The sequence below is a fragment of the Oncorhynchus clarkii genome, chromosome 7 (assembly GCF_045791955.1).
Source record: "Oncorhynchus clarkii lewisi isolate Uvic-CL-2024 chromosome 7, UVic_Ocla_1.0, whole genome shotgun sequence".
NCBI lineage: Eukaryota > Metazoa > Chordata > Actinopteri > Salmoniformes > Salmonidae > Oncorhynchus > Oncorhynchus clarkii.
Genome location: NC_092153.1, coordinates 77,982,774 through 78,005,405, shown reverse-complemented (window position 1 = coordinate 78,005,405; position 22,632 = coordinate 77,982,774). Strand labels below are relative to the sequence as shown.

The window sequence follows — 22,632 nt, the reverse complement described above, 5'->3', positions numbered from 1 at the left end:
TGATCAGAAATATGGTGTAGACATTGTTAATGTTGTAAATGACTGTTGTAGTTGGAAATGGCTGTTTTTTAATGGAATATCTACATAGGTGTACAGAGGCCCATTATCAGCAACCATCACTCCTGTATTCCAATGGCACGTTGTGTTAGCTAATCCAAATGTATCATTTTAAAACGCTAATTGATCATTAGAAAACCCTTTTGCAATTATGTTAGCAAAGCTGAAAACTGTTGTACTGATTAAAGAAGCAATAAAACTGGCCTTCTTTAGACTAGTTGAGTTTATGGAGCAGCATTTGTGGATTTAATTACAGTCTCAAAATGGCCAGAAACAAAGACCTTTCTTCTGAAACCCATCAGTCTATTCTTGTTCTGAGAAAGGAAGGCTATTCCATGCGAGAAATGGCCAAGAAACTGAAGATCTCGTACAACGCTGTGTACTACTCCCTTCACAGAACAGAGCAAACTGTATCTAACCAGAATAGAAAGAGGAGTGGGAGGCCCCAGTGCACAAATGAGCAAGAGGACAAGTACATTGGAGTGTCTAGTTTGAGAAACAGATGCCTCACAAGTCCTCAACTGGCACCTTCATTAAATAGTACCCGCAAAACACCAGTCTCAACGTCAACAGTGAGGAGGCGACTCTGGGATGCTGGCCTTCTAGGCAGAGTTCCTCTGTCCAGTGTCTCTGATATTTTGCCCATCTTAATCTTTTATTTTTATTGGCCAGTCTGAGTGTTAGGTATGCATAACTGGCTGTAAGGGAGTCAGGCGCAGGAGAGCAGAAGTTGGGTAGACAAAGGAGACTTTTATTTTGGCAAACAAAACGCACGACACAAAGAACACTAAACACAATATAGGTTGACATAACCCAGCGCAAACCAGTCTAGCGTGCACATACACGAAACAACAAACAATGCCACACACAGACATGGGGGGGAACAGAGGGTTATATACACGTCTAATACTGAGGCAATTGAGACCAGGTGTGTAGGAAGACAAGACAAATGGAAAAATGAAAAGTGGATCGGCAATGGCTAGAAAGCCGGTGACGTCGACCGTCGAACGCCGTCCGAACAAGGAGAGGAACCGGCTTCGGGGGAAGTCGTGACACTGAGATTTGGCAAGAGGCGTCACTACAGTCCCTGGTTCGAATCCAGACGGCATCACATCTGGCTGTGATTGGGAGTCTCAATAAATAAATACATGTAATTGCTATATAGAATAGAATAGATAATCACAAATAGGACCATGCCTCAGGACTACCTGGCCTGAAGACTCCTTGCTGTCCCCAGTCCACCTGGTCGTGCTGCTGCTCCAGTTTTAACTGTTCTGCCTGCGGCTATGAAACCCTGACCTGTTCACCGGACGTGATATCTTGTCCCGGACCTGCTGTTTTCAACTCTCTAGAGACAGCAGGAGCGGTAGAGATACTCTGAATGATCGGCTATGAAAAGCCAACTGAAATTTACTCCTGAGGTGCTGACCTGTTGCACCCTCGACAACCACTGTGATTATTATTATTTGATTCTGCTGGTCATCAATGAACATCTGCTATAATCTCCACCTGTAACAGCCAGAAGAGGACTGGCCACCCCTCATAGCCTGGTTCCTCTCTCGGTTTCTTCCTAGGTTCTGGCCTTTCTAGGGAGTTTTTCCTAGCCACTGTGCTTCTACACTTGCATGGCTTGCTGTTTGGGCTTTTAGGCTGGGTTTCTGTACAGCACTTTGAGATATCAGTGGATTTAAGAAGGGCTTCATAAATAAATTTGATTTACAAATATATTTTTAAACCACACCAGAAGGCCAGCATCCCAGAGTCGCCTCTTCACTGTTGACATTGATACTGGTGTTTTGCAGATACTATTTCATGATGTTGCCAGTTGAGGATTTGTGAGGCGTCACTTTCTCAAACTAGACACTAATGTACTTGTCCTCTTGCTCAGTTGTGCACTGGGTCCTCCCACTCCTCTTTCTATTCTGGTTAGAGCCCGTTTGCTCTGTTCTGTGAGGGGAGTAGTACACAGCGTTGTACAAGATCTTCAGTTTCTTGGCAATTTCTCGCATGGAATAGCCTTCATTTCTCAGAACAAGAATAGACTGATGAGTTTCAGAAGAAAGGTTTTTGTTTCTAGCCATTTTGAGCCTGTAATCAAACCCACAAATGCTGATGCTCCAGATACTCAATTAGTCTAAAGAAGGCCAGTTTTAAACTTTCTCCAGGTCAGAAAGTCAAATTGTAAATAATGTCATGTGATCAAATTCTCAAGAGGGTAGGACATTTAAAGGGTACTGTATAGTGTATCACTCACTCACTCACCACATTAGCGATGTCCTAGAGGCCTTACCTTTTGTCTGTTGTGTCTGTCTTGTGCTTGCAGACACCTGGAAGATGGAGCTGAGGTGAGAGTCGTGGGTGGTGAAGTTGCCAGACCCAACTCCTGGCAGGTAATAACATGGGGATTGGAATGCTATTCATATTTTATTTTACATGAAGATAGTGGTAAATACCTACAAGACCCATTTCCCAAAAGGAATCAAATAAATAAATTAAATAAATTAAATAAAAATGTGAGTCAGCATAGATGTGCATATCTGGAGGAGATTTTTGGAATCTAATACTGTTATTCCTTGTGGAGCTGCTGTGAATATCAGCCTTGTAATTTAGTTACTCATAGAACTACTGCAAATAATACATCAACCATTTACAGTAAACAGTGAGGTAATTGTGTGTGAGGGAATGATGTCATAGACGGCAGCTAAGTAAAGATGGTCATGCTAAGGTACAGTTAGCTCTCTCTTGTTTTGTAATTAAGTAGCCCTGGCTTGTGTGAGCCAATGACGGCTCATAGGTGCAGGAACCTATCTCATGTGAGGCAGCTTGATGTGCAAGTACAGCCCTTGGCCAGGACGCTACCCACTGGGCACACCATGTCATTTCAACTTGGATAATACTTGGTTGAGCCGTTGATCAATGAGATTTCAACCTATATCCACCCACTCACAGCCAAAAGTTAGTTGTATTTACAATGTGTTTTACCAATGCTTTCACCCATCTAAAAGCACAACCAAATTCCAATGGAAAAACAATGTCAGATTTTTTGGTTTAGTTGTCACTGGGCTTTCAACCATCTAAAAGCACAACCAAATTCCAATGGAAAAACAACGTCAGATTTTTTGGTTTAGTTGTCACTGGGCTTTCAACCATCTAAAAGCACAACCAAATTCCAATGGAAAAACAACGTCAGATTTTTTGGTTTAGTTGTCACTAGGCTTTCACCCATCTAAAAGCACAACCAAATTCCAATGGAAAAACAACGTCAGATTTTTTGGTTTAGTTGTCACTGGGCTTTCACCCATCTAAAAGCACAACCAAATTCCAATGGAAAAACAATGTCAGATTTTTTTGTTTAGTTGTCACCCAAATGTCTGTCACTGGGCCTTCAACCATTTACAAGCACAGCAAGGTTCAAATGGGAATACAATGTCAGATATTTTGTTTATTACTACAACAAATGAGTCACTGTGCTTCATCTAATAGCAGAACCAAATGACCTGGTTTGACATTGAGATTACTTAAAAAGTACATGGTGCAATTGATCAATGTAGTCTGAGATTCTGCACAGATTTTTTTACAGCATTTGTGAAAATATGAACAGATCTAATAGTTAATAGGCTATTTATTGTATATATATATATTTTTATATTGAATTGTGTTTGTTTGTCAACGCAACCAGAACAATTGAAGGAGACGTATCTTCTGATTGGCTAGTTCCATCTGTACCACTGGCTTAATCTGTCTTTAATTCCAGTTTGTCTACAAATAAATCATTAATATGTTGGATTCACACCTCCATCTCAACCAAAAAATAAAAGTTAAAGAATAAGACTAAATCAACTCAATCAATCGTATTTAGAAATCCCTTTTAACATAGGCAGATGTCCCAAAAAGTGAAAGAAACCCAGCCTAAAACCACAAACAGCAAGCAACACAGATGTAGAAGCAACATTTTAAATGCACTTTAAATTAAGTTTGATTGGATTTAGTCTTTCCCTTTGATTAATGCTAACGTCCAGCTGGGTTCGCTTTCTCACTCCGGGGCCAAATCCTGCCCCAGGACGACCCCTGCAACATCACTGGACGGGGACGCACATCTAGTGATAAAAGCAAATGTAACAGTAAGTGAACTGGTAAATAATGGACTTTTTGGCAGAGGTGTCCATTGAAACGGAGGGCAGTGCCGCCCAGTGGTAACCGAGCAGTAGTTCATCTTCTGAATACCTACTGTATCTTACTGAATGCTTTCATTTTGACATCAGTAACTGCTCTTGTAATCGTAATCAAATGCATGAAATCCTCTAGCTCTTCAATGTTTTGGGTGTGTGGCTCTTACAATCGATGTTAATCATGTCCTTCCTAGCTGGAGGTAGCCTGTCCTCATGAAAGGGTAGACTGTACCTGGCCATGCTGGACTGGAGCACAAGACCTGCTCCCGTGGTAGCTGGTGGGGAGGTAAGGTCAAGACCACCATGGTCTGTGGTGGTGGGTCTCTCCCTGGGTGCCAGGTGAACAGTCTTCCCAACACAGCATTGCTGTAACACCTCTGTTGTGGAAAGGCCTCCCGGACACAGACATAGCCCAGTCCTGAATTTTGAAGCCATTTCAATGGAAATTCTCCATCGAGCAAGTCCAGGACCAGGCTTAATTTGTGTCTGAGAATCTGCCACCTAGAGTTTAAAGAGGGAGACCGACAAGATATATATGTCATGTAATCTTGCATTACTCATCTCTTCTGTTTATACTGTATTTTATATAATCTATTGCATCTTGCCTTTATCGCTCTGTCATTGCTCATCCATATATTTATATATACACTCCCGGTTAAAAGTTTTAGAACACCTACTCATTCAAGGGTTTGTCTTAATTTTTACTATTTTCTACATTGTAGAATAATAGTGAAGACATCAAAACTATGAAATAACACATATGGAATCATGTAGTAATAATGGTTTGGGATGAGTCGGACTGCAGATTGAAGGAAAAGCAGCCAAACAAGTGCTCAGCATATGTGGGAACTCCTTCAAGACTGTTGGAAAAGCATTCCAGGTGAAGCTGGTTGAGAGAATGTCAAGAGTGTGCAAAAATAAAAATATATATTTGGATTTGTTTACCACTTTTTTGGTTATTACATGTTACATACTACATGATTGTACTGCTTGCATCAGTTACTTGATGTGGAATTTGAGTTCCATGTAGTCATGGCTCTACGTAGTACTGTGTGCCTCCCTTCCCTTGTGAAGAGACCTCTGGTGGCATGTCTTGTGGAGTATGCATGGGTGTCCGAGCTGCGTGCAAGTATTTTAAGCCCGAGTCCCACCCACCCATCTCTTTAAGGATTCACATGTGAGGTCATGTACTAAACAACCAAAGATTTCAAGACTAAAGGCTGGTTTATACTACGTGTATTGACAGTTGTCACGGTGACATCATGAACATTCTATTGTCATCCGACATAAGTTAGCCCTAAATATTTACAAAACTTAAAGCATTGTATTTGAGACACCATTCACTAAAGTCTAAGCCTCAACTACATCTCATAATGAGGAGGTGACTAAACTGCTTGGAGTAATCCTGGATTGTAAACTGTCATGGACAAAACATATTGATACAACAGTAGCTAAGATGGGGAGAAGTCTGTCCATAATAAAGCACTGATCCGCCTTAACAAGTAAAATTGCAGCTCTGAACAGGACAGCACAACTGGCCCTTAAATGTACACGGAGAGCTAATATTAATAATATGCATGTCAATCTCTCATGGTTCAAAGTGGAAGAGAGATTGACTTCAGCACTACTTGTATTTGTAAGATGTGTTGACAAGCTGAATGTATCAAGCTGGCTGTTTTTAAGAGGGTGTGAACGATGCTGAATGGATGGAGACAAAGAAGTGCTCTCCTAGCAGGTGTACCAAAAACATTCAAGGGCTATTTTCTCAAAAGTGAGATTACAAGTTTATCAACTTTTAAAGCAGAATAACTTTCCCATAGTTCTTCAACTGTAGTGTATGATATACAATTTTCTAACTCTGAGTCCCTCCTTTTATCCAATGTAAAAACACAATTTCAAACTTTTCTACATAAGACTGAATCGAGCCGGTAGGTCACATGTATATAATCCTGTAAGAATGTAGCACATGCCCTTTCAGTGTCTGTGTTCCAATGGGAATTTCCATGTTTAAAGTGCCACCATTAGGTAAAAGATCAGAGAAAGGTTTTTTTCTTTAATTTTATAACAGTTATTGGTGACATATTCTATATCATACCTTTCAAATATCTTATTCCCCAACATGGGAACCCCCAACTCAAGAATTTGTTTTGGCAAATTTCAGCGTTTTTTGGGGTCTGCTGCAACTCGGGCTCTGTAGTAGTCACATTGTTTCTGACTCCTTAACTTTCTCCTTTCTTAACTTTCTAATAGTACTAAGTATGAGTTTGTAGGACTTGTAGTTTTGAAAGCTAAATTGACTTTATGAGGGTAGTATACAATATTATGCATTGTTTAGAAAATGCCACCAGAGGGGGTCAGAGTTTAAATAGATCATCTCTTTCATAATTCAGACATGTAAATAATCATGACATAAAAATCCCACCAGTGAATTCAAGTGATTAAGAACAAGTTAAAACACATCACACAGTGTTGCTGGAGAATATCTTCAACGATAGAATCAGGCATTAGGAAATACACTTTCTTATTTACATGTAAGCAATACAGTATTTACACAAAGTCCAATTCAATGTTTGCACATGTGTTCGATTTCACATCAGAGGAATGCTGTACGTCACAGTTTTCCTCATATCTCAACGTTCCACATTGGTTAACTACATTTATTGGTATGTGTTACATCCACGGACGTAGATCTCCAATAACGCACATAAAAGGATAAAGTTATATAAAGTAAGGCACAGACTTGTAGACATGTTCTCTTTAGAAATATGTAACTAAATATGAACAAACTCCAGCTACGTCCCAATGTCCATTCTAGCACACTGTAAATGAACCCCTAAAAACGAGTGCCAGATCACAATGTCTGCTCAACATTTGGACTCTTGTTTTTTTTTTTATAAGTGTGACTTATTTTGACAGCAGATTTATTTTTGCCTTCTCTGATATAAGGTCAAATGGTATATGGGAAACAGGAGAAAAAGGAAAATTACTTTTTGTGAAGGAGGTTGTTCCAAGTATACAACGTCAAACTTAGCACCTAACTGGAAAGAGAGCAAGGTATTTACTGTTTTTCAATATCAGTCTTATTTCAAATCTTTCTAATTATTTTGAACGGATATTTGTGTTGTAACTGATGTTCTAAAGTCTGCTAGCAATATGACGTTATAGCCTAGCTCCACTGTTTGTGCTGGCTAATATATTAGTTCATCTTGCTCCACATTAGCACGTAATCCACTATTTGGGGTAGACATTCTCATGCACATTGATGCATTTGATGTATGAAGCACGCTACTGTAAAGTTGTGTAAAAGTGTATTGTTTGTGGACTGTATTGTAAGAGCATTTTTGGTTTGTTTCTCCATCAGCTCTTACGGTAGTGTTTATGGAAATGGTAGTGCATTAAACATTCATGAACTATCAGTTTGAGAGTTGACCATTCGTTCTGCTGCGGATGCTACACACACACACACACACACCACTGAGAATGCATGCCCAATACATTGCTTCACTCCGAGTGAGGGATATTGCAACAGAGCCCCAGGTACTCAAATGAGGCCAAACACATGACTGAAACAACAGTCACCATGACATCTGAACTCCTTCATCATTACCGGGTCATAGAAGTATCCGTCTGCTGTGCCCTTGTAGCAGAACCTCAGCTAATGTAGCAACAACGTGCTAATGTTCACCAATACACAGCAAAGACAAAGATATTGGCAAGCTGTATTAGGGTATTTCATGATGTCCTTATTAAAAAAGGTATAGTATAGGTCAGTTGTGTGTTGTGAAAGTGACGTATATAAATTAGCAAAAGGTCCCAGAACTATCTGTGCTATCGTGTGAACTCTCGGTCATACCAAACTTGTTATTATACACCCAGCAGTGTTCATTTTGGCATCTGTTTTAGATTTAGTTTGTCTTTAGACTAAAATGGCTTTTAATCTTAGTCACATTTTAGTCATTTTTATCCTTCTTAGTTTAAGATTATCAGTCTAAACTCTGGACAATTTATGTCTGGTTTTAGTCACCGTCATTTTAGTCAAGGCATTTTCCATTTAATAATTAATATTTAGGCTACCCCTAACTTCCACCATGTGCATATTCTGTGAATCAATTGAAAAAGGGGAGAATCTGAGTTTTCCAACAATGCCAGAATTATGGCTGTACTCCTGATATTCAGTAAATAGCAGTAGTATTTCCAATCGGGTAAAAAGTAACTGCAACTCGCATTTGCGGAACGCGAGAGTAACAACACAGATGAATATCAGCGCAAATGGCAAAATATAGCTTTGGATGTGATCAAAGCAAAAATGGCCAGTTTGAACATTGGTTCCTAACAGAATAGAGGTTAGCTACAATTTAGAAGTTCCCTGCCTGCGCATCAGTTCAAAAGAGAGACGATTGAAGTGACCGCCGGGAGCTGTGTATGCTGGAAAGGCGGGCAGGGCTATAATAAACTCAAGTAGCCTGCGCACATGAAAGACGTTCATTCTGTCAGAGAGACGATTGCTTCAAAGGCATGCATGCTTCTGATTGGACAAAACAGATCAGAAGGAGCGTCATGTCAAATTGAATGACCATTAGTCTCAGGTGAACTTCTCATCTTGTTATATTTAGCGTCAACTAAAATGACGAACTATTTGTAAGTTGTTGTTTTTTTCCTGGGCATCTTGTCTTCTTATAGTCAGTTTTAGTCAGGAAAAATAAGTTGTTGCCGAATATTTTTCGTTATTGTTGACAAAATGAACTCTGCTAAGTTCATAATAGTTGGAATCAGTATATGTATCGGAATGCTGCCCAACAATTATTGTTACAAGTCTAATCTCTGACTGAATGAGAGGAGTAAATACTGCATACAAGATAGGGGACTATGTCCCAATTATCTCTCCTTCCTCTCAAAGTGTGCACTTGTTAACTTCCCTTCACCAATATTAAAAGGTAATGACTGGTATAATTAATTAAACTATTTTAGATTTGTGGGAAGTAGTGAACACTTCAGGAGAAAGCAGACATTATTGGGATGTACCCAGAGAAAGTCCTTATGGGAGAAATAACCCTAGGGCAGCACCCCAAATAGCACCCTATTCACTACACACACACTACTAACCAAAAGTAGTACACTAAAGGTCTGTTGGAAATAGAATGCCACTTGGGACACACTTATTTGCAACAGAAATGAAAATTAATGTTTTTTTTTTATTGGACAACTTGAGGAAGTTGTTTCAATCTGTTTTCTTCTGTTTGGGGCCTAATTAATAGATCCTGATGGTCCTGGGCCCAATAGATCCTGATGGTCCTGGGCCCATTTATCAAGGTGGGGTGTTGATCTAGAATCACTGTTCTCCCCGTTTATAATAATCTGTTTCATTACGCAAATATGGATCTTAGATCAGCACTCCTAATGGGAGACGCTTGACACATACGGCCCATGATCACACCATGCCTTCTACAGTCTCTAGTTTGGGGGCTATGGGTATGGTATCAGCCACTGGGAGTCTCTCCTGTTCCTGGCAGGCCACCTGGTAATCCTGTAGGACCTTCACCACGGCACTGTGGCCAAACTGCAGGGCATCATCCAGGGGAATGTTGCCCCACCTGAAGGGAGGTGGTAGAGATGAGGCAGAAGCTAGATGAAGCATGTCAGAAGTTATTTTAAAAAAAAAATTCTCTCAATAAAGACAACGGCCATAAAGGACCGAATGAGATGGAGAAATAAAGACATGAGAGGCTGGGAATATAGTAGCTAAGAGATGTTGTCAGGTTGGAGGAAACGTCAATAGAGATTGTTATAGGTGGATGTATGAATAAATACTACCGTACCGGTCTTTCACAAAGGGGTTCACTTTGCAGGCGTCTGTTAGGAACCGTACCACATCCACATGGCCTGAGGACAAAGCACAAAAGAGGTATCTTAGCCCGGTAACACTTGCTAAGAGGCACACATACATAATTCCTTATGATACACTTCTACTGCATTATAACACTTGCTAGAAGATGTAATAACAACTCATAAGTATCTATAACATCACTAGGAAGCATTATAAGGCATTTGATTTAACCTTTATTTGATCAGGGAATCATACAGAGGAGCCCTGAATTACATCAATGACAGAAAACACAAACTTCAATATAAATACAAAATACAAACAGAAAGAAAAACACGATCACATCATTACCCAAGATGCACCAGAACATCACATTCATCAGTAATACTACGGTCCTCAACCAGCTGTCTGAATGACCCAAGAGGCACCAGAACATCACATTCATCAGTAATAAGGTCCTCAATCAGGTGTCTGAATTACCCAAGATGCACCAGAACATCACATTCATCAGTAATACTACGGTCCTCAACCAGCTGTCTGAATGACCCAAGAGGCACCAGAACATCACATTCATCAGTAATAAGGTCCTCAATCAGCTGTCTGAATGACCCTAGAGGCACCAGAACATCACATTCATCAGTAATAAGGTCCTCAATCAGCTGTCTAAATGACCCTAGAGGCACCAGAACATCACATTCATCAGTAATAAGGTCCTCAATCAGCTGTATGACTGACCCTGGAGGCACCAGAACATCACATTCATCAGTAATAAGGTCCTCAATCAGCTGTCTGAATTACCCAAGAGGCACCAGAACATCACAGTCATCAGTAATTAGGTCCTCAATCAGCTGTCTGAATGACCTCAATCAGTTGTCTGAATTAACCCTAGAGGCACCAGAACATCACATTCATCAGTAATACTACGGTCCTCAATCAGCTGTCTGAATTACCCTAGAGGCACCAGAACATCACATTGAAGAACATTTTGAAGAGCCAATGCCACCAGTGGAGAGAAACTCACCCTCACCAGCAGCCACGTGTAGCGCGGTCCTAGAGTCATAGTCCTTCAGCTCCATGTCCATCAATGACAGAGCAAACCTCAGAGGATAGGAGACAAGCTATATTCTACATAGTATTCCTCATTTCAAAGAGGTACTGTGAAGGATTAGTAGTTAGGAGAGTGACATCCAGAGTTACTGTGAAGGATTAGTAGCTAGGAGAGAGAGTGACATCAAGAGTTACTGTGAAGGATTAGTAGCTAGGAGAGAGTGACATCAATAGTTACTGTGAAGGATCCGTAATTAGGAGAGCGAGTGACATCAAGAGTTACTGTGAAGGATCCGTAGTTAGGAGCGAGTGACATCAATAGTTACTGTGAAGGATTCGTAGTTAGGAGAGCGAGTGACATCAATAGTTACTGTGAAGGATTAGTAGTTAGGAGAGCGAGTGACATCAATAGTTACTGTGAAGGATTCGTAGTTAGGAGAGCGAGTGACATCAATAGTTACTGTGAAGGATTCGTAGTTAGGAGAGCGAGTGACATCAATAGTTACTGTGAAGGATTCGTAGTTAGGAGAGCGAGTGACATCAATAGTTACTGTGAAGGATTAGTAGCTAGGATAGAGTGACATCAAGAGTTACCGTGAAGGATTCGTAGTTAGGAGAGCGAGTGACATCAATAGTTACTGTGAAGGATTCGTAGTTAGGAGAGCGAGTGACATCAATAGTTACTGTGAAGGATTAGTAGCTAGGATAGAGTGACATCAAGAGTTACCGTGAAGGATTCGTAGTTAGGAGAGCGAGTGACATCAATAGTTACTGTGAAGGATTAGTAGCGAGACGAGAGAGTGACATCTACAGCATGTGACTTCGTGGTGAAACTAAGTAAAACATAAACCCTCCTTCTGTAGACTCCTTGATTTGGTATTTTACCTTCTGAGGGCTGACACATCTCCACTGTAGGCTGCAAACATCAGGCTCACCACAGACTTGTTCTACAGATATAGCAGAGATAAATACACCTTAGACTGGGCGGGATACCGGTAGACAACACCACCCCCATGTCAGTCATAGTGCTCATCATAACAAGAGCAAACTTCAACCTCAATTCATGTTCTAGCAAATGTGTTCAATTGTTGGTATGTTTACCTTAACAATTCCACAACAACTACCTAATACACACAAATCTAAGTAAAGGGATGGAATAAGAATATGTATATTTATGTGCATATATTAGATTTCTATTCCTTTACTTAGATTTGTGTGTATTAGGTAGTTGTTGTGGAATTGTTAAATTACTTGTTAGATATTACTGCACTGTCGGAACTAGAAGCACAAGCATTTCGCTACACTCGTAATAACATCTGCTAACCATGTGTATGTGACCAATACAATTGGATTAGATTTTCATAAAACGCTCATAACTCTCAAAAGCCCTTACCCTATCATCCCCGTCCTGCCTTCGAGGGTCCTGCTTCTTGACCAAGTGTCTCAGGTTGTCATAGTTGTGGAAGTTAAACGAAGACACCAGCTCCTGTAAGACCAAGACAGAAAAAAGCAGATAGTTTACGGGGAAGCAAAAACACGATACGTGTTGCATGTGGTTAACGCTATTTAAAGAGTACTTATACGAGGACTTCGTAACACATTCAAAAACCTCGGCAAAACACATGAATACGGAGCACATAAGCATTTCTCCCTCCTGTACATGCAAGTGTTCACTCTGTACAAGTCATTCAGTCATTGTGTCATACATCGTGTGTAAAACGGGTTACCTGGCAGAAGTGTATTCCTCGGACACTGTTTCCAACTCTGTCTAACGGAGGAGACCAACACATCACTCCCATGACGTTAGGAACCACCAACAGAACTGCTCCGGACACCCCAGACTTAGCAGGCAAGCCCACCTGGGAGAGAGGCATACAGGGGCCATACAGGGTATGGTAAAATTGTCTGTTAAAAAACCTCCTAAGTCTACCCCTTCCTTTTTCGAACATTCTGTTAAAAATCGCGCAACTTTTCAGCGTCCTGCTACTCATGCCAGGAATATAGTATATGCATTTGATTAGTATGTGTGGATAGAAAACACTCTGAAGTTTCTAAAACTGGTTGAATCACGGCTGTGACTATAACAGATCGTGTGTTTCATTGAAAAACGCAAGAAAAACTGCTCTCTGAAAGCTAAAAATAATTTCCATAAGTCACTTTCATGGGTTGTTAAAAGAGCACAAAATTAATTATGGATCTGCATGCAATTCATACAGATTCCACACGATGTCGCCATTGTCGTCATTTTCAATTGACTTTTTTGTTGGAAAATCCAACTAACAGGATTCCGTTTCTTCCGGTCTCCACCAGGATGGTTTGAATGTGCACATTGGCAGCCATTGATTTGCAGACGAGGAGCTATTGAATATACATCGCCCTGTAATCATTTTGATAGATTATAAACGTTTACTAATACCTAAAGTTGGATTACAAAAGTATTTCGAAGTGTTTTGTGAAAGTTTATCGTCGACTTTTTTAATTTTTAAAAATGACGCAGCGTTTAAAAACGATGTTTTTTTCTGAATGACACAGCTTCCATAGAAAGCTATTTTGGGTATATATGGACCGATTTAAACGAAAAAAAGACCCAATAGTGATGTTTATGGGGCATATAGGAGTGCCAAGAAAGAAGCTCGTCAAAGGTAATGAATGTTTTATATTTTATTTCTGCGTTTTGTGTAGCGCCGGATAAGCAAAGTCTTTGTTTACGTCGCATTCAGGCATTTTGAGGTGTTGCATGCTATCAGATAATAGCTTCTCATGCTTTCGCCGAAAAGCATTTTAAAAATCTGACTTGTTGGCTAGATTCACAACGAGTGTAGCTTTAATTCAATACCCTGCATGTGAATTTTGATTAAGGTTTGAGTTTTAACGAGTACATTTAGCATTTAGCGTAGCGCATTTGCATTTCCAGGTGTCTACTTGAGACATCTGCGTCTCAAGTAGGAGCAAGAAGTTAAATCATCCCACTAAAGAAAAAGGTGGCCTTCATTTGGCAAATAGATGTTTAAAAAGGTTTACTCGACTATTAATACAGGGTATTTAAAACAGTTTACTAAATGACTAATACAGATACAGTGTATTCAGGAAGTATTCAGATCCCTTCACTTTTCCCATATTTTGTTACGTTACAGCCTTATTCTAAAATTGATTAAATAAAAAAAAATCCTCAATTTACACTCAATACCCCATAATGACAACGCAAAATACGTTTTTAGACATTTTTGCAAATGTATTAAAAATAAAAACCTTTTTTTTTTTTTACATAGGTATTCAGAACGTTTTCTATGAGACTAGAATTTGAGATCAGGTGCATCCTGTTTCCATTGATCATCCTTGAGATTCCATTGATCATCCTTAATTGGAGCCCAACTGTGGTAAATTCAATTGATTGGACATGATTTGGAAAGGTACACACCTGTCTATATAAGGTCCCATAGTTGACAGTGCATGTCAGAGCAAAAACCAAGCCATGAGGTTGAAGGAATTGTCTGTAGAGCTCTGAGTCAGGATTGTGTCCAGGCACAGATCAGGAGAATGGTACCAAAAAATGTCTGCAGTATTGAAGGTCCCCAAGAACACAGTGGACTCAATCATTCTTAAATGGAAGAAGTTTGGAACCACCAAGACTTTTCCTAGGGTTGGCCAAACTGAGCAAGAAAGTGACCAAGAACCCGATGGTCACTCTGACAGAACTCCAGAGTTCCTCGGTGGAGATGGGAGAACCTTCCAGAAGGAGTCTCTCCAAGAAATGGCCATATCACAGTCTGCCGATATGGACTGCCCGATCAAGAGGATCCTCCTGGATGATGTATTTTGAGAGAGAGAGTGGTAAGCAGCCTGAAACTGCCGTAGCCATTGCACGGATTGAGGGAGACAATGCCATCCTGTCTGATGTTCAGACTCTGCTTGCAGATGTAAGAGAAGAAATCCGTACTGCCCTGCCCACTTCACTGTTGCTCCAAGCCGTGGAAACTGCAGTTCTGAAATACATCAAGAAGCCTGAAGCCCATACACACCGCAGCATACATGTTAGACCCCAAGTATGCTGGCAAGAGCATCCTGTCTGGTGCAGAGATCAACAAGGCCTATGGTGTCATCACTACCATGTCTCGCCACCTTGGCCTGGATGAGGGCAAGGTTATTGGCAGTCTGGCGAAGTACACTTCCAAGCAAGGGCTTTGGGATGGAGATGCAATATGGCAGTCGTGCCAACATATCTCATCAGCCACCTGGTGGAAGGAACTTTGTGGATCTGAGGCTGTTTGCCCTGTTGCCTCCAACATCCTCCAAATCCCACCAACATCAGCCGCCTCAGAGTGCAACTGGTCCTTGTTTGGAAACACACACACCAAAGCACACAACAGGCTGACCAATACAAGGATTGAAAAATTGGTGGCCATCCTCAACAAGGTTGGAAAATGACAGTGAAGATGAGGCCTCAGAGTCTGATGTTCAAGAGGTGGACATTGAGGAGGTCCAGGGAGAAGACATGGAAGCCTGAGAAGAAGACAACCAAAACTTTAGTTTCTAGACAATAATTTTACAGGTGTATGTTGAAAACGTTTTTGGGAGATGCGATGGATCATTGGGGATCATTCAATATCCTCTTTCTTTTGTTGTTCAGTGAAATCATCCCATGTGAAGAGTCAAGTCATTTAATTAAAGTTAAATTTGTAACTAAATTGTTTTTAAAATTTCTATTTGGAAGGATTAAATCATTTGCAATTATGTCTACTTATGATGAGGTAAAAGGTTTATGTTTCTGTCTCCATATGATATGGTAAATATATCCAATGCAAAAAACATCTACATTTAAATGGTATTAATATTAATTTATATTTCCGTTAATTCCCATATATTCCCGTTAATTCCCACGGAAAGTTTCTACCTCTGAATATACCCCAAAATGTTCAACCCTACTGAATACTTATGTAAACGTGATATTTTTGTTTTTTGCTTTGTCATTATGGGATATTGTGCGTAGATTGATGAGGGAAAACCAATCCATTTTTTAGAGTAATGCTGTAACGTAACAAAAAGTGGAAAAACTGAATGGATCTGAATACTTTCAAATGCACCGTACATAGGTAGTTGTATACCTTTCCCTACTATATCATATTACTACTGTATAACTACTATAAGACTACTGTTTAACTACTATATGACTACTGTATAACTACTCTGACTACTATATTACTACTATATAACTACTTTATGACTACTATATACCTACTTTATGACTACTTTACAACTACTTTGACTACTATATAACTACTTTATAACTACTATATGACTACTGTATAACTACTTTATGACTACTATATAACTACTATATGACTACTGTATAACTACTATATGACTGCTATACAACTACTTTGACTACTATATGACTACTATATGACTACTATATAACTACTATATAACTACTATATGACTACTATACAACTACTTTATGACTACTATATAACTACTATATGACTACTATATGACTACTATATGACTACTATATAACTACTTTATGACTACTATATAACTACTATATAACTACTATATAACTACTTTGACTACTATATAACTACTTTATGACTACTATATAACTACTATATAACTACTTTATGACTACTATATACCTACTTTATGACTACTTTACAACTACTTTGACTACTATATAACTACTTTATAACTACTATATGACTACTGTATAACTACTTTATGACTACTATATAACTACTATATGACTACTGTATAACTACTATATGACTGCTATACAACTACTTTATGACTACTGTATAACTACTTTAAAACTACTTTGACTACTATATGACTACTTTATAACTACTATATGACTACTGTATGACTACAGTATGACTACTATACAACTACTTTATGACTACTATATAACTACTTTGACTACTATATAACTACTTTATGACTACTATATAACTACTATATAACTACTTCATGACTACTATATGACTACTGTATAACTACTATATAACTACTTTGACTACTATATGACTACTATATGACTACTATATAACTACTATATAACTGCTATACAACTACTTTATGACTACTATATAACTACTATATGACTACTATATGACTACTATATGACTACTATATGACTACTATATAACTACTTTATGACTACTATATAACTACTATATAACTACTATATAACTACTTTGACTACTATATAACTACTTTATGACTACTATATAACTACTATATAACTACTATATAACTACTTTATGACTACTATATAACTACTATATGACTACTATATAACTACTTTATGACTACTATATAACTACTTTATGACTACTATATGACTACTATATAATTACTATATAACTACTTCATGACTACTATATGACTACTGTATGACTACAGTATGAGTACTATATGACTACTGTATAACTACTATATAACTACTGTATAAATACTATATGAGTACAGTATGAGTACTATATAACTACTTTATAACTACTATATAACTACTGTATAAATACTATATGACTACAGTATGAGTACTATATAACTACTTTATAACTACTATATAACTACTATATGACTACAGTATGAGTACTATATGACTACTGTATAACTACTACATAACTACTATATGACTACAGTATAACTACTATATAACTACTATATGACTACAGCATGAGTACTATATGACTACAGCATGAGTACTACATAACTACTGTATGACTACAGTATGACTTACATGGAAGGCCATCTGTCCAGAGAAGTCGTACATGCCGCAAGAGTGCATTAGACTCAGGGTGTTCCTTACAGCCTCGGCACTCAGGACACGCTCGCCGGTGATTGGGCAGATCCCCCCGTGGGCCAGCGTTGCCGCCATGACACTTCCAGACTCACAAGTCACCTCTATGGAACACAGCTGAAAGGAAATCATTGATTTACTATATAGAGAGAAACATGAAGGCTCCGTGTTTCCCAGACACATATTAAGCCTAGAACTGAACTAAGAAGTCTATGGAGAATCTCCATTGAAATAACCTTTTTTAGGTCGAGGACTAAGCCTAATTTATGTCTGGGAAACCGCTCCAGTGTCTGTGACTCATATGCACAGCAAGTAAATAGGGTAATGCTTTATGTTAAGGTCCAGTCACAAATCAGCATTACCAGAAATAGCAAAACCACATACACTGTCACAGTGTGATAAGGTTTATCCGAGGAAGTGTAGTTTACCTGGAAATAGAAGTCCAGCGCGTCAATCATTTCTGCCCCAGTGGGAAAACACTGCAGATGGAAATCAGTTCCTATGATCAATATTTCATACAGGTACAGAATATCTCAAACATTAATATCATATAACCATCGCACAGTGAGGGATCAATATCTTTCTGGTGCACAAACCTCCTGACCTGAGTAGTAGCTGGAAAGTTATCAGGAGGTGTGTCCCAGAACTACTGTAATTAAAATGTTCCCATCGCCACTGTCCCTCACACACCTTCTTCTCTTTGAGGTAGTACCCAATTGCAAAATTTCTGTCGCCTGTTTCTTTTTCCGACTGGAACCTGAGACACAGAGAGACAAAGAGACTCAACAACAACAACAACAACATCAATAATATAACAAACAGAGAGAATAACTCTGCTTTCGGAAAATGAAGACATTAACTAAAACTCACGTGGCATTGCTGAACCCCACGTACTCTCGACCGGCCATCTTCTTAATGAACTCCATCATCTGAGGAGAGAGGATGAGAGATATCGTATAGTAATGTATTGTAATGTAACGTATCATGTGTGCATTGTATAGAACTACGTTTGAATGATACTGAATGATGACACACATTAAGTCTATCTACTTACATAGTCAAACTTCTCTGCCTTATTTGAACCGGGCTGGTGACACACAGAAAGACAGACAGAACAGCCGTGTAAATGATAGGTCACCACATCAAAACCTTTTCAGTAGTCAGCCACCGGGTGGCGATGTTCTACAGGGCTTCAGGACTCATTAGGCTCAACACACTTTAACAGTATGAACGATCACACATCTTGAAGTCCTAATGTCTACTCCTGAACAAGGTGACAAAAACAAGCAGTTATCACAGTAGACGGTGTCCTAATAAAGACACTGGTTATATGAAGTCTCAGGATAGTACAGGTACTCTCTGTAGTAAATCTGCAATATCACCTGTTCCAAAGCAACAGCACCTGGTCTGAAACAGGTGTATCACTGACCCAGCATTGAGAGGTTAAAGGTGGATTTGGTTCGGAATACATTTTTTAAGGGGGCTACTTTATATAAATTATAGAGCATAGCCGTGATGGCCCAAGTGACCCCAAATGTCCAGTATTGGGGTATAAATAAGATTGTTTGCGTCAGAAAGATGCATTATACAGTAATAGTTTTATTTAAGTATATCTATTAAATTATAGATTCATTCTGAACAGATAGGCCGAAATCCAGACTTAAACCCTCTTGTTATTCCTTCAGGCTAACTTCCGCCGGGGCCCCATATGGCTGGGGCCCCTGCTGTCTTTATAGCCGAAATATCTAACTATATATCAGTTAAACTCGCCTGCTCTGTCTATGTACCTTTCTCTCTCTCTGAGATAACACACACGGACCACCTCTCCAAAGTGCTCTGTTAATTGGTTAAACTGATGGTCCCACCGGTCCCAGGGTCCCTCCCCCAACAGTGTGAGGGTGACAGGAGAGCCAGGGTCAACACTACTCACTACACTACCGACTACACTACTCACTACACTACTCACTACCCTACTGACTACCCTACTGACTACCCTACTCACTACACTACTCACTACACTACCCTACTCACTACCCTACTGACTACCCTACTCACTACACTACCGACTACCCTACTGACTACACTACCGACTACCCTACTGACTACACTACCGACTACCCTACTGACTACACTACCGACTACCCTACTGACTACACTACCGACTACCCTACTGACTACACTACCGACTACCCTACTGACTACACTACTGACTACCCTACTGACTACCCTACTCACTACACTACTGACTACCCTACTGACTACACTACTGACTACCCTACTGACTACCCTACTGACTACCCTACTGTACATGTAACTACTATCTACCTTACGTGCCAGATAGGCTGTGCGTGTGTGTGTGTTTAGAGCTGCATGTTTCAATGGGACAAAGCCAAACCTACGTCAGCCTCGGGTCAAAGATTGACAGATGCCCTGGATCTTGGTTTGTTGTGTTTATTTGCTTGTCAAACACTGAGTGGATTTAGCAAATAATGACAGTGACAAATATCACTGATGCATCATTGAGAGTGGATGTTTTAAGGGAATATTTAAAGTCAGACCGGATACACTCACACCATGTATAGGGTGGTCTGTAGACTGTCTGTCTAGTTACAGGATACACTCACACCATGTATAGGGTGGTCTGTAGACTGTCTGTCTAGTTACAGGATACACTCACACCATGTATAGGGTGGTCTGTAGACTGTCTGTCTAGTTACAGGATACACTCACACCATGTATAGGGTGGTCTGTAGACTGTATGTCTAGTTACAGGATACACTCACACCATGTATAGGGTGGTCTGTAGACTGTCTGTCTAGTTACAGGATACACTCACACCATGTATAGGGTGGTCTGTAGACTGTCTGTCTAGTTACAGGATACACTCACACCATGTATAGGGTGGTCTGTAGACTGTCTGTCTAGTTACAGGATACACTCACACCATGTATAGGGTGGTCTGTAGACTGTCTTTCTAGTTACAGGATACACTCACACCATGTATAGGGTGGTCTGTAGACTGTCTGTCTAGTTACCTTGATAAGAGAGCTAATCACAATGGCTCCAGCATTCACCATGGGGTTGTGGGGTTTGTCTAGGCACACAAAACACGAGTTGGTTATTATCAGAGTTAAGACAGAATGCAGTATGGTCACAGAAGTAGAATGATGCTTTACTATTTGGAGACTAAGTCTTTCTTCGAGAGCTGACATCACATCCACTTGGTAGAAAGTAGTAGATCCTATCAACCTGAACTCACGTGGTCTTAACTTGTACTGAAATCAAATCATATTTGTCCAGCAAACTAACAAAACACCCGCAAGACAGTAATGTACAGCAACAGGAGCAAGGGTTCCCTTACCCACCTTCCTCATCCAGGTAGAGCTTGTTGAATTTCAGTCCGCTGGGCTCCATCCCCACATAGCGGTGTACCTTCTCTGTCCCAGCCTCGTGGATGGCCACAGCATATTCCAGTGGCTTCACACACGACTGGAGACAGAAGGGCTGCTTAGTGTCCCCTACTGAGTGTCTGGGGGGAGAGCAGGGAGAGACAGAGGGTGGGAAAAGGCCATTAGTAAAGAGGAAATAAAGGAAGAAAGGAGAGAGACAGAGAGAGAGAGGACCAGAGGAAGAAAGAGAGAGGACCAGAGGAAGAAAGAGAGAAGACCAGAGGAACAAAGAGAGAGAGGACCAGAGGAAAAGGTGTCAGTAGTATGAGTCACTATTTCACATTCAGTTATCAATCATCCAGATATATAAACACACAGGGAGGTTGTACCCACCTCTGTCCGTCCACTGTACACAGGGAGGTTGTACCTACCTCTGCCCGTCCACTGTACACAGGGAGGTTGTACCCACCTCTGTCCATCCACTGTACACAGGGAGGTTGTACCCACCTCTGCCCATCCACTGTACACAGGGAGGTTGTACCTACCTCTGCCCATCCACTGTACACAGGGAGATTGTACCCACCTCTGCCCGTCCACTGTACACAGGGAGGTTGTACCCACCTCTGTCCATCCACTGTACACAGGGAGGTTGTACCCACCTCTGTCCATCCACTGTACACAGGGAGGTTGTACCCACCTCTGTCCATCCTCTGTACACAGGGAGATTGTACCTACCTCTGTCCATCCACTGTACACAGGGAGGTTGTACATACCTCTGTCCATCCACTGTACACAGGGACACACCCCAGAGATCAGGACTGAACTTGGCCAGGTGAGGAATGTAGACTGCTACCTGTAACCAGGAAGTACAGACCATCAGAACTACCAGAACCATATCACATGTAGATAATACTCCACAGGTGAAAGAATAAACGTTTTATTTTCAAAATGATAGGTCCGGATTCTACCATATTAATGACCTAAGGCTCATATTTCTGTGTGTTATTATGTTATAATTAAGTCTATGATTTGATAGAGCAGTCTGACTGAGCGATGGTAGGCACCAGCAGGCTCGTAAGCATTCACTCAAACAGCACTTTTTTGCGTTTGCCAGCAGCTGTTTATGACTTCAAGCCTATCAACTCCCAAGATTAGGCTGGTGTAACCTAGCTAGTTAGCAGGGTGCGCACTAATAGCGTTTCAATCAGTGACGTTACTCGCTCTGAGACCTTGAAGTAGTTGTTCCCCTTGCTCTGCAAGGGCCGCGGCTGTTGTGGAGCGATGGGTAACGATGCTTCGAGGGTGGCTGTTGTCGATGTGTTCCTGGTTCGAGCCCAGGTAGGGGCGAGG

General features: G+C 40.3%; 1 protein-coding gene across 3 annotated transcripts in view; it reads right to left on the bottom strand.

The window, feature by feature from the left end:
* Positions 1 to 6,695: 6,695 nt before the first annotated feature.
* Positions 6,696 to 22,632, bottom strand: part of LOC139413879 (glutaminase kidney isoform, mitochondrial-like) — a 30,297-nt gene continuing 14,360 nt past the window's right edge. For 2 of the 3 annotated variants that reach the window (XM_071161713.1, XM_071161714.1), the window contains exons 5-19: positions 22,056 to 22,135; positions 21,259 to 21,422; positions 20,929 to 20,987; positions 18,948 to 18,980; positions 18,764 to 18,822; positions 18,584 to 18,650; positions 18,322 to 18,372; positions 17,834 to 18,010; positions 12,822 to 12,953; positions 12,488 to 12,580; positions 11,980 to 12,041; positions 11,069 to 11,145; positions 10,043 to 10,106; positions 8,158 to 9,817; positions 6,696 to 7,102 (exon numbers count right to left, since the gene is read on the bottom strand). In XM_071161713.1, coding sequence (XP_071017814.1) covers positions 9,655 to 9,817; positions 10,043 to 10,106; positions 11,069 to 11,145; positions 11,980 to 12,041; positions 12,488 to 12,580; positions 12,822 to 12,953; positions 17,834 to 18,010; positions 18,322 to 18,372; positions 18,584 to 18,650; positions 18,764 to 18,822; positions 18,948 to 18,980; positions 20,929 to 20,987; positions 21,259 to 21,422; positions 22,056 to 22,135 — 1,281 coding nt within the window. In that variant the 3' untranslated portion in view covers positions 6,696 to 7,102; positions 8,158 to 9,654. Of the gene's footprint in view, positions 7,103 to 8,157; positions 9,818 to 10,042; positions 10,107 to 11,068; positions 11,166 to 11,979; positions 12,042 to 12,487; positions 12,581 to 12,821; positions 12,954 to 17,833; positions 18,011 to 18,321; positions 18,373 to 18,583; positions 18,651 to 18,763; positions 18,823 to 18,947; positions 18,981 to 20,928; positions 20,988 to 21,258; positions 21,423 to 22,055; positions 22,136 to 22,632 lie in introns of all 3 variants that reach the window. The other variant, XM_071161715.1, reaches the window with a different exon arrangement.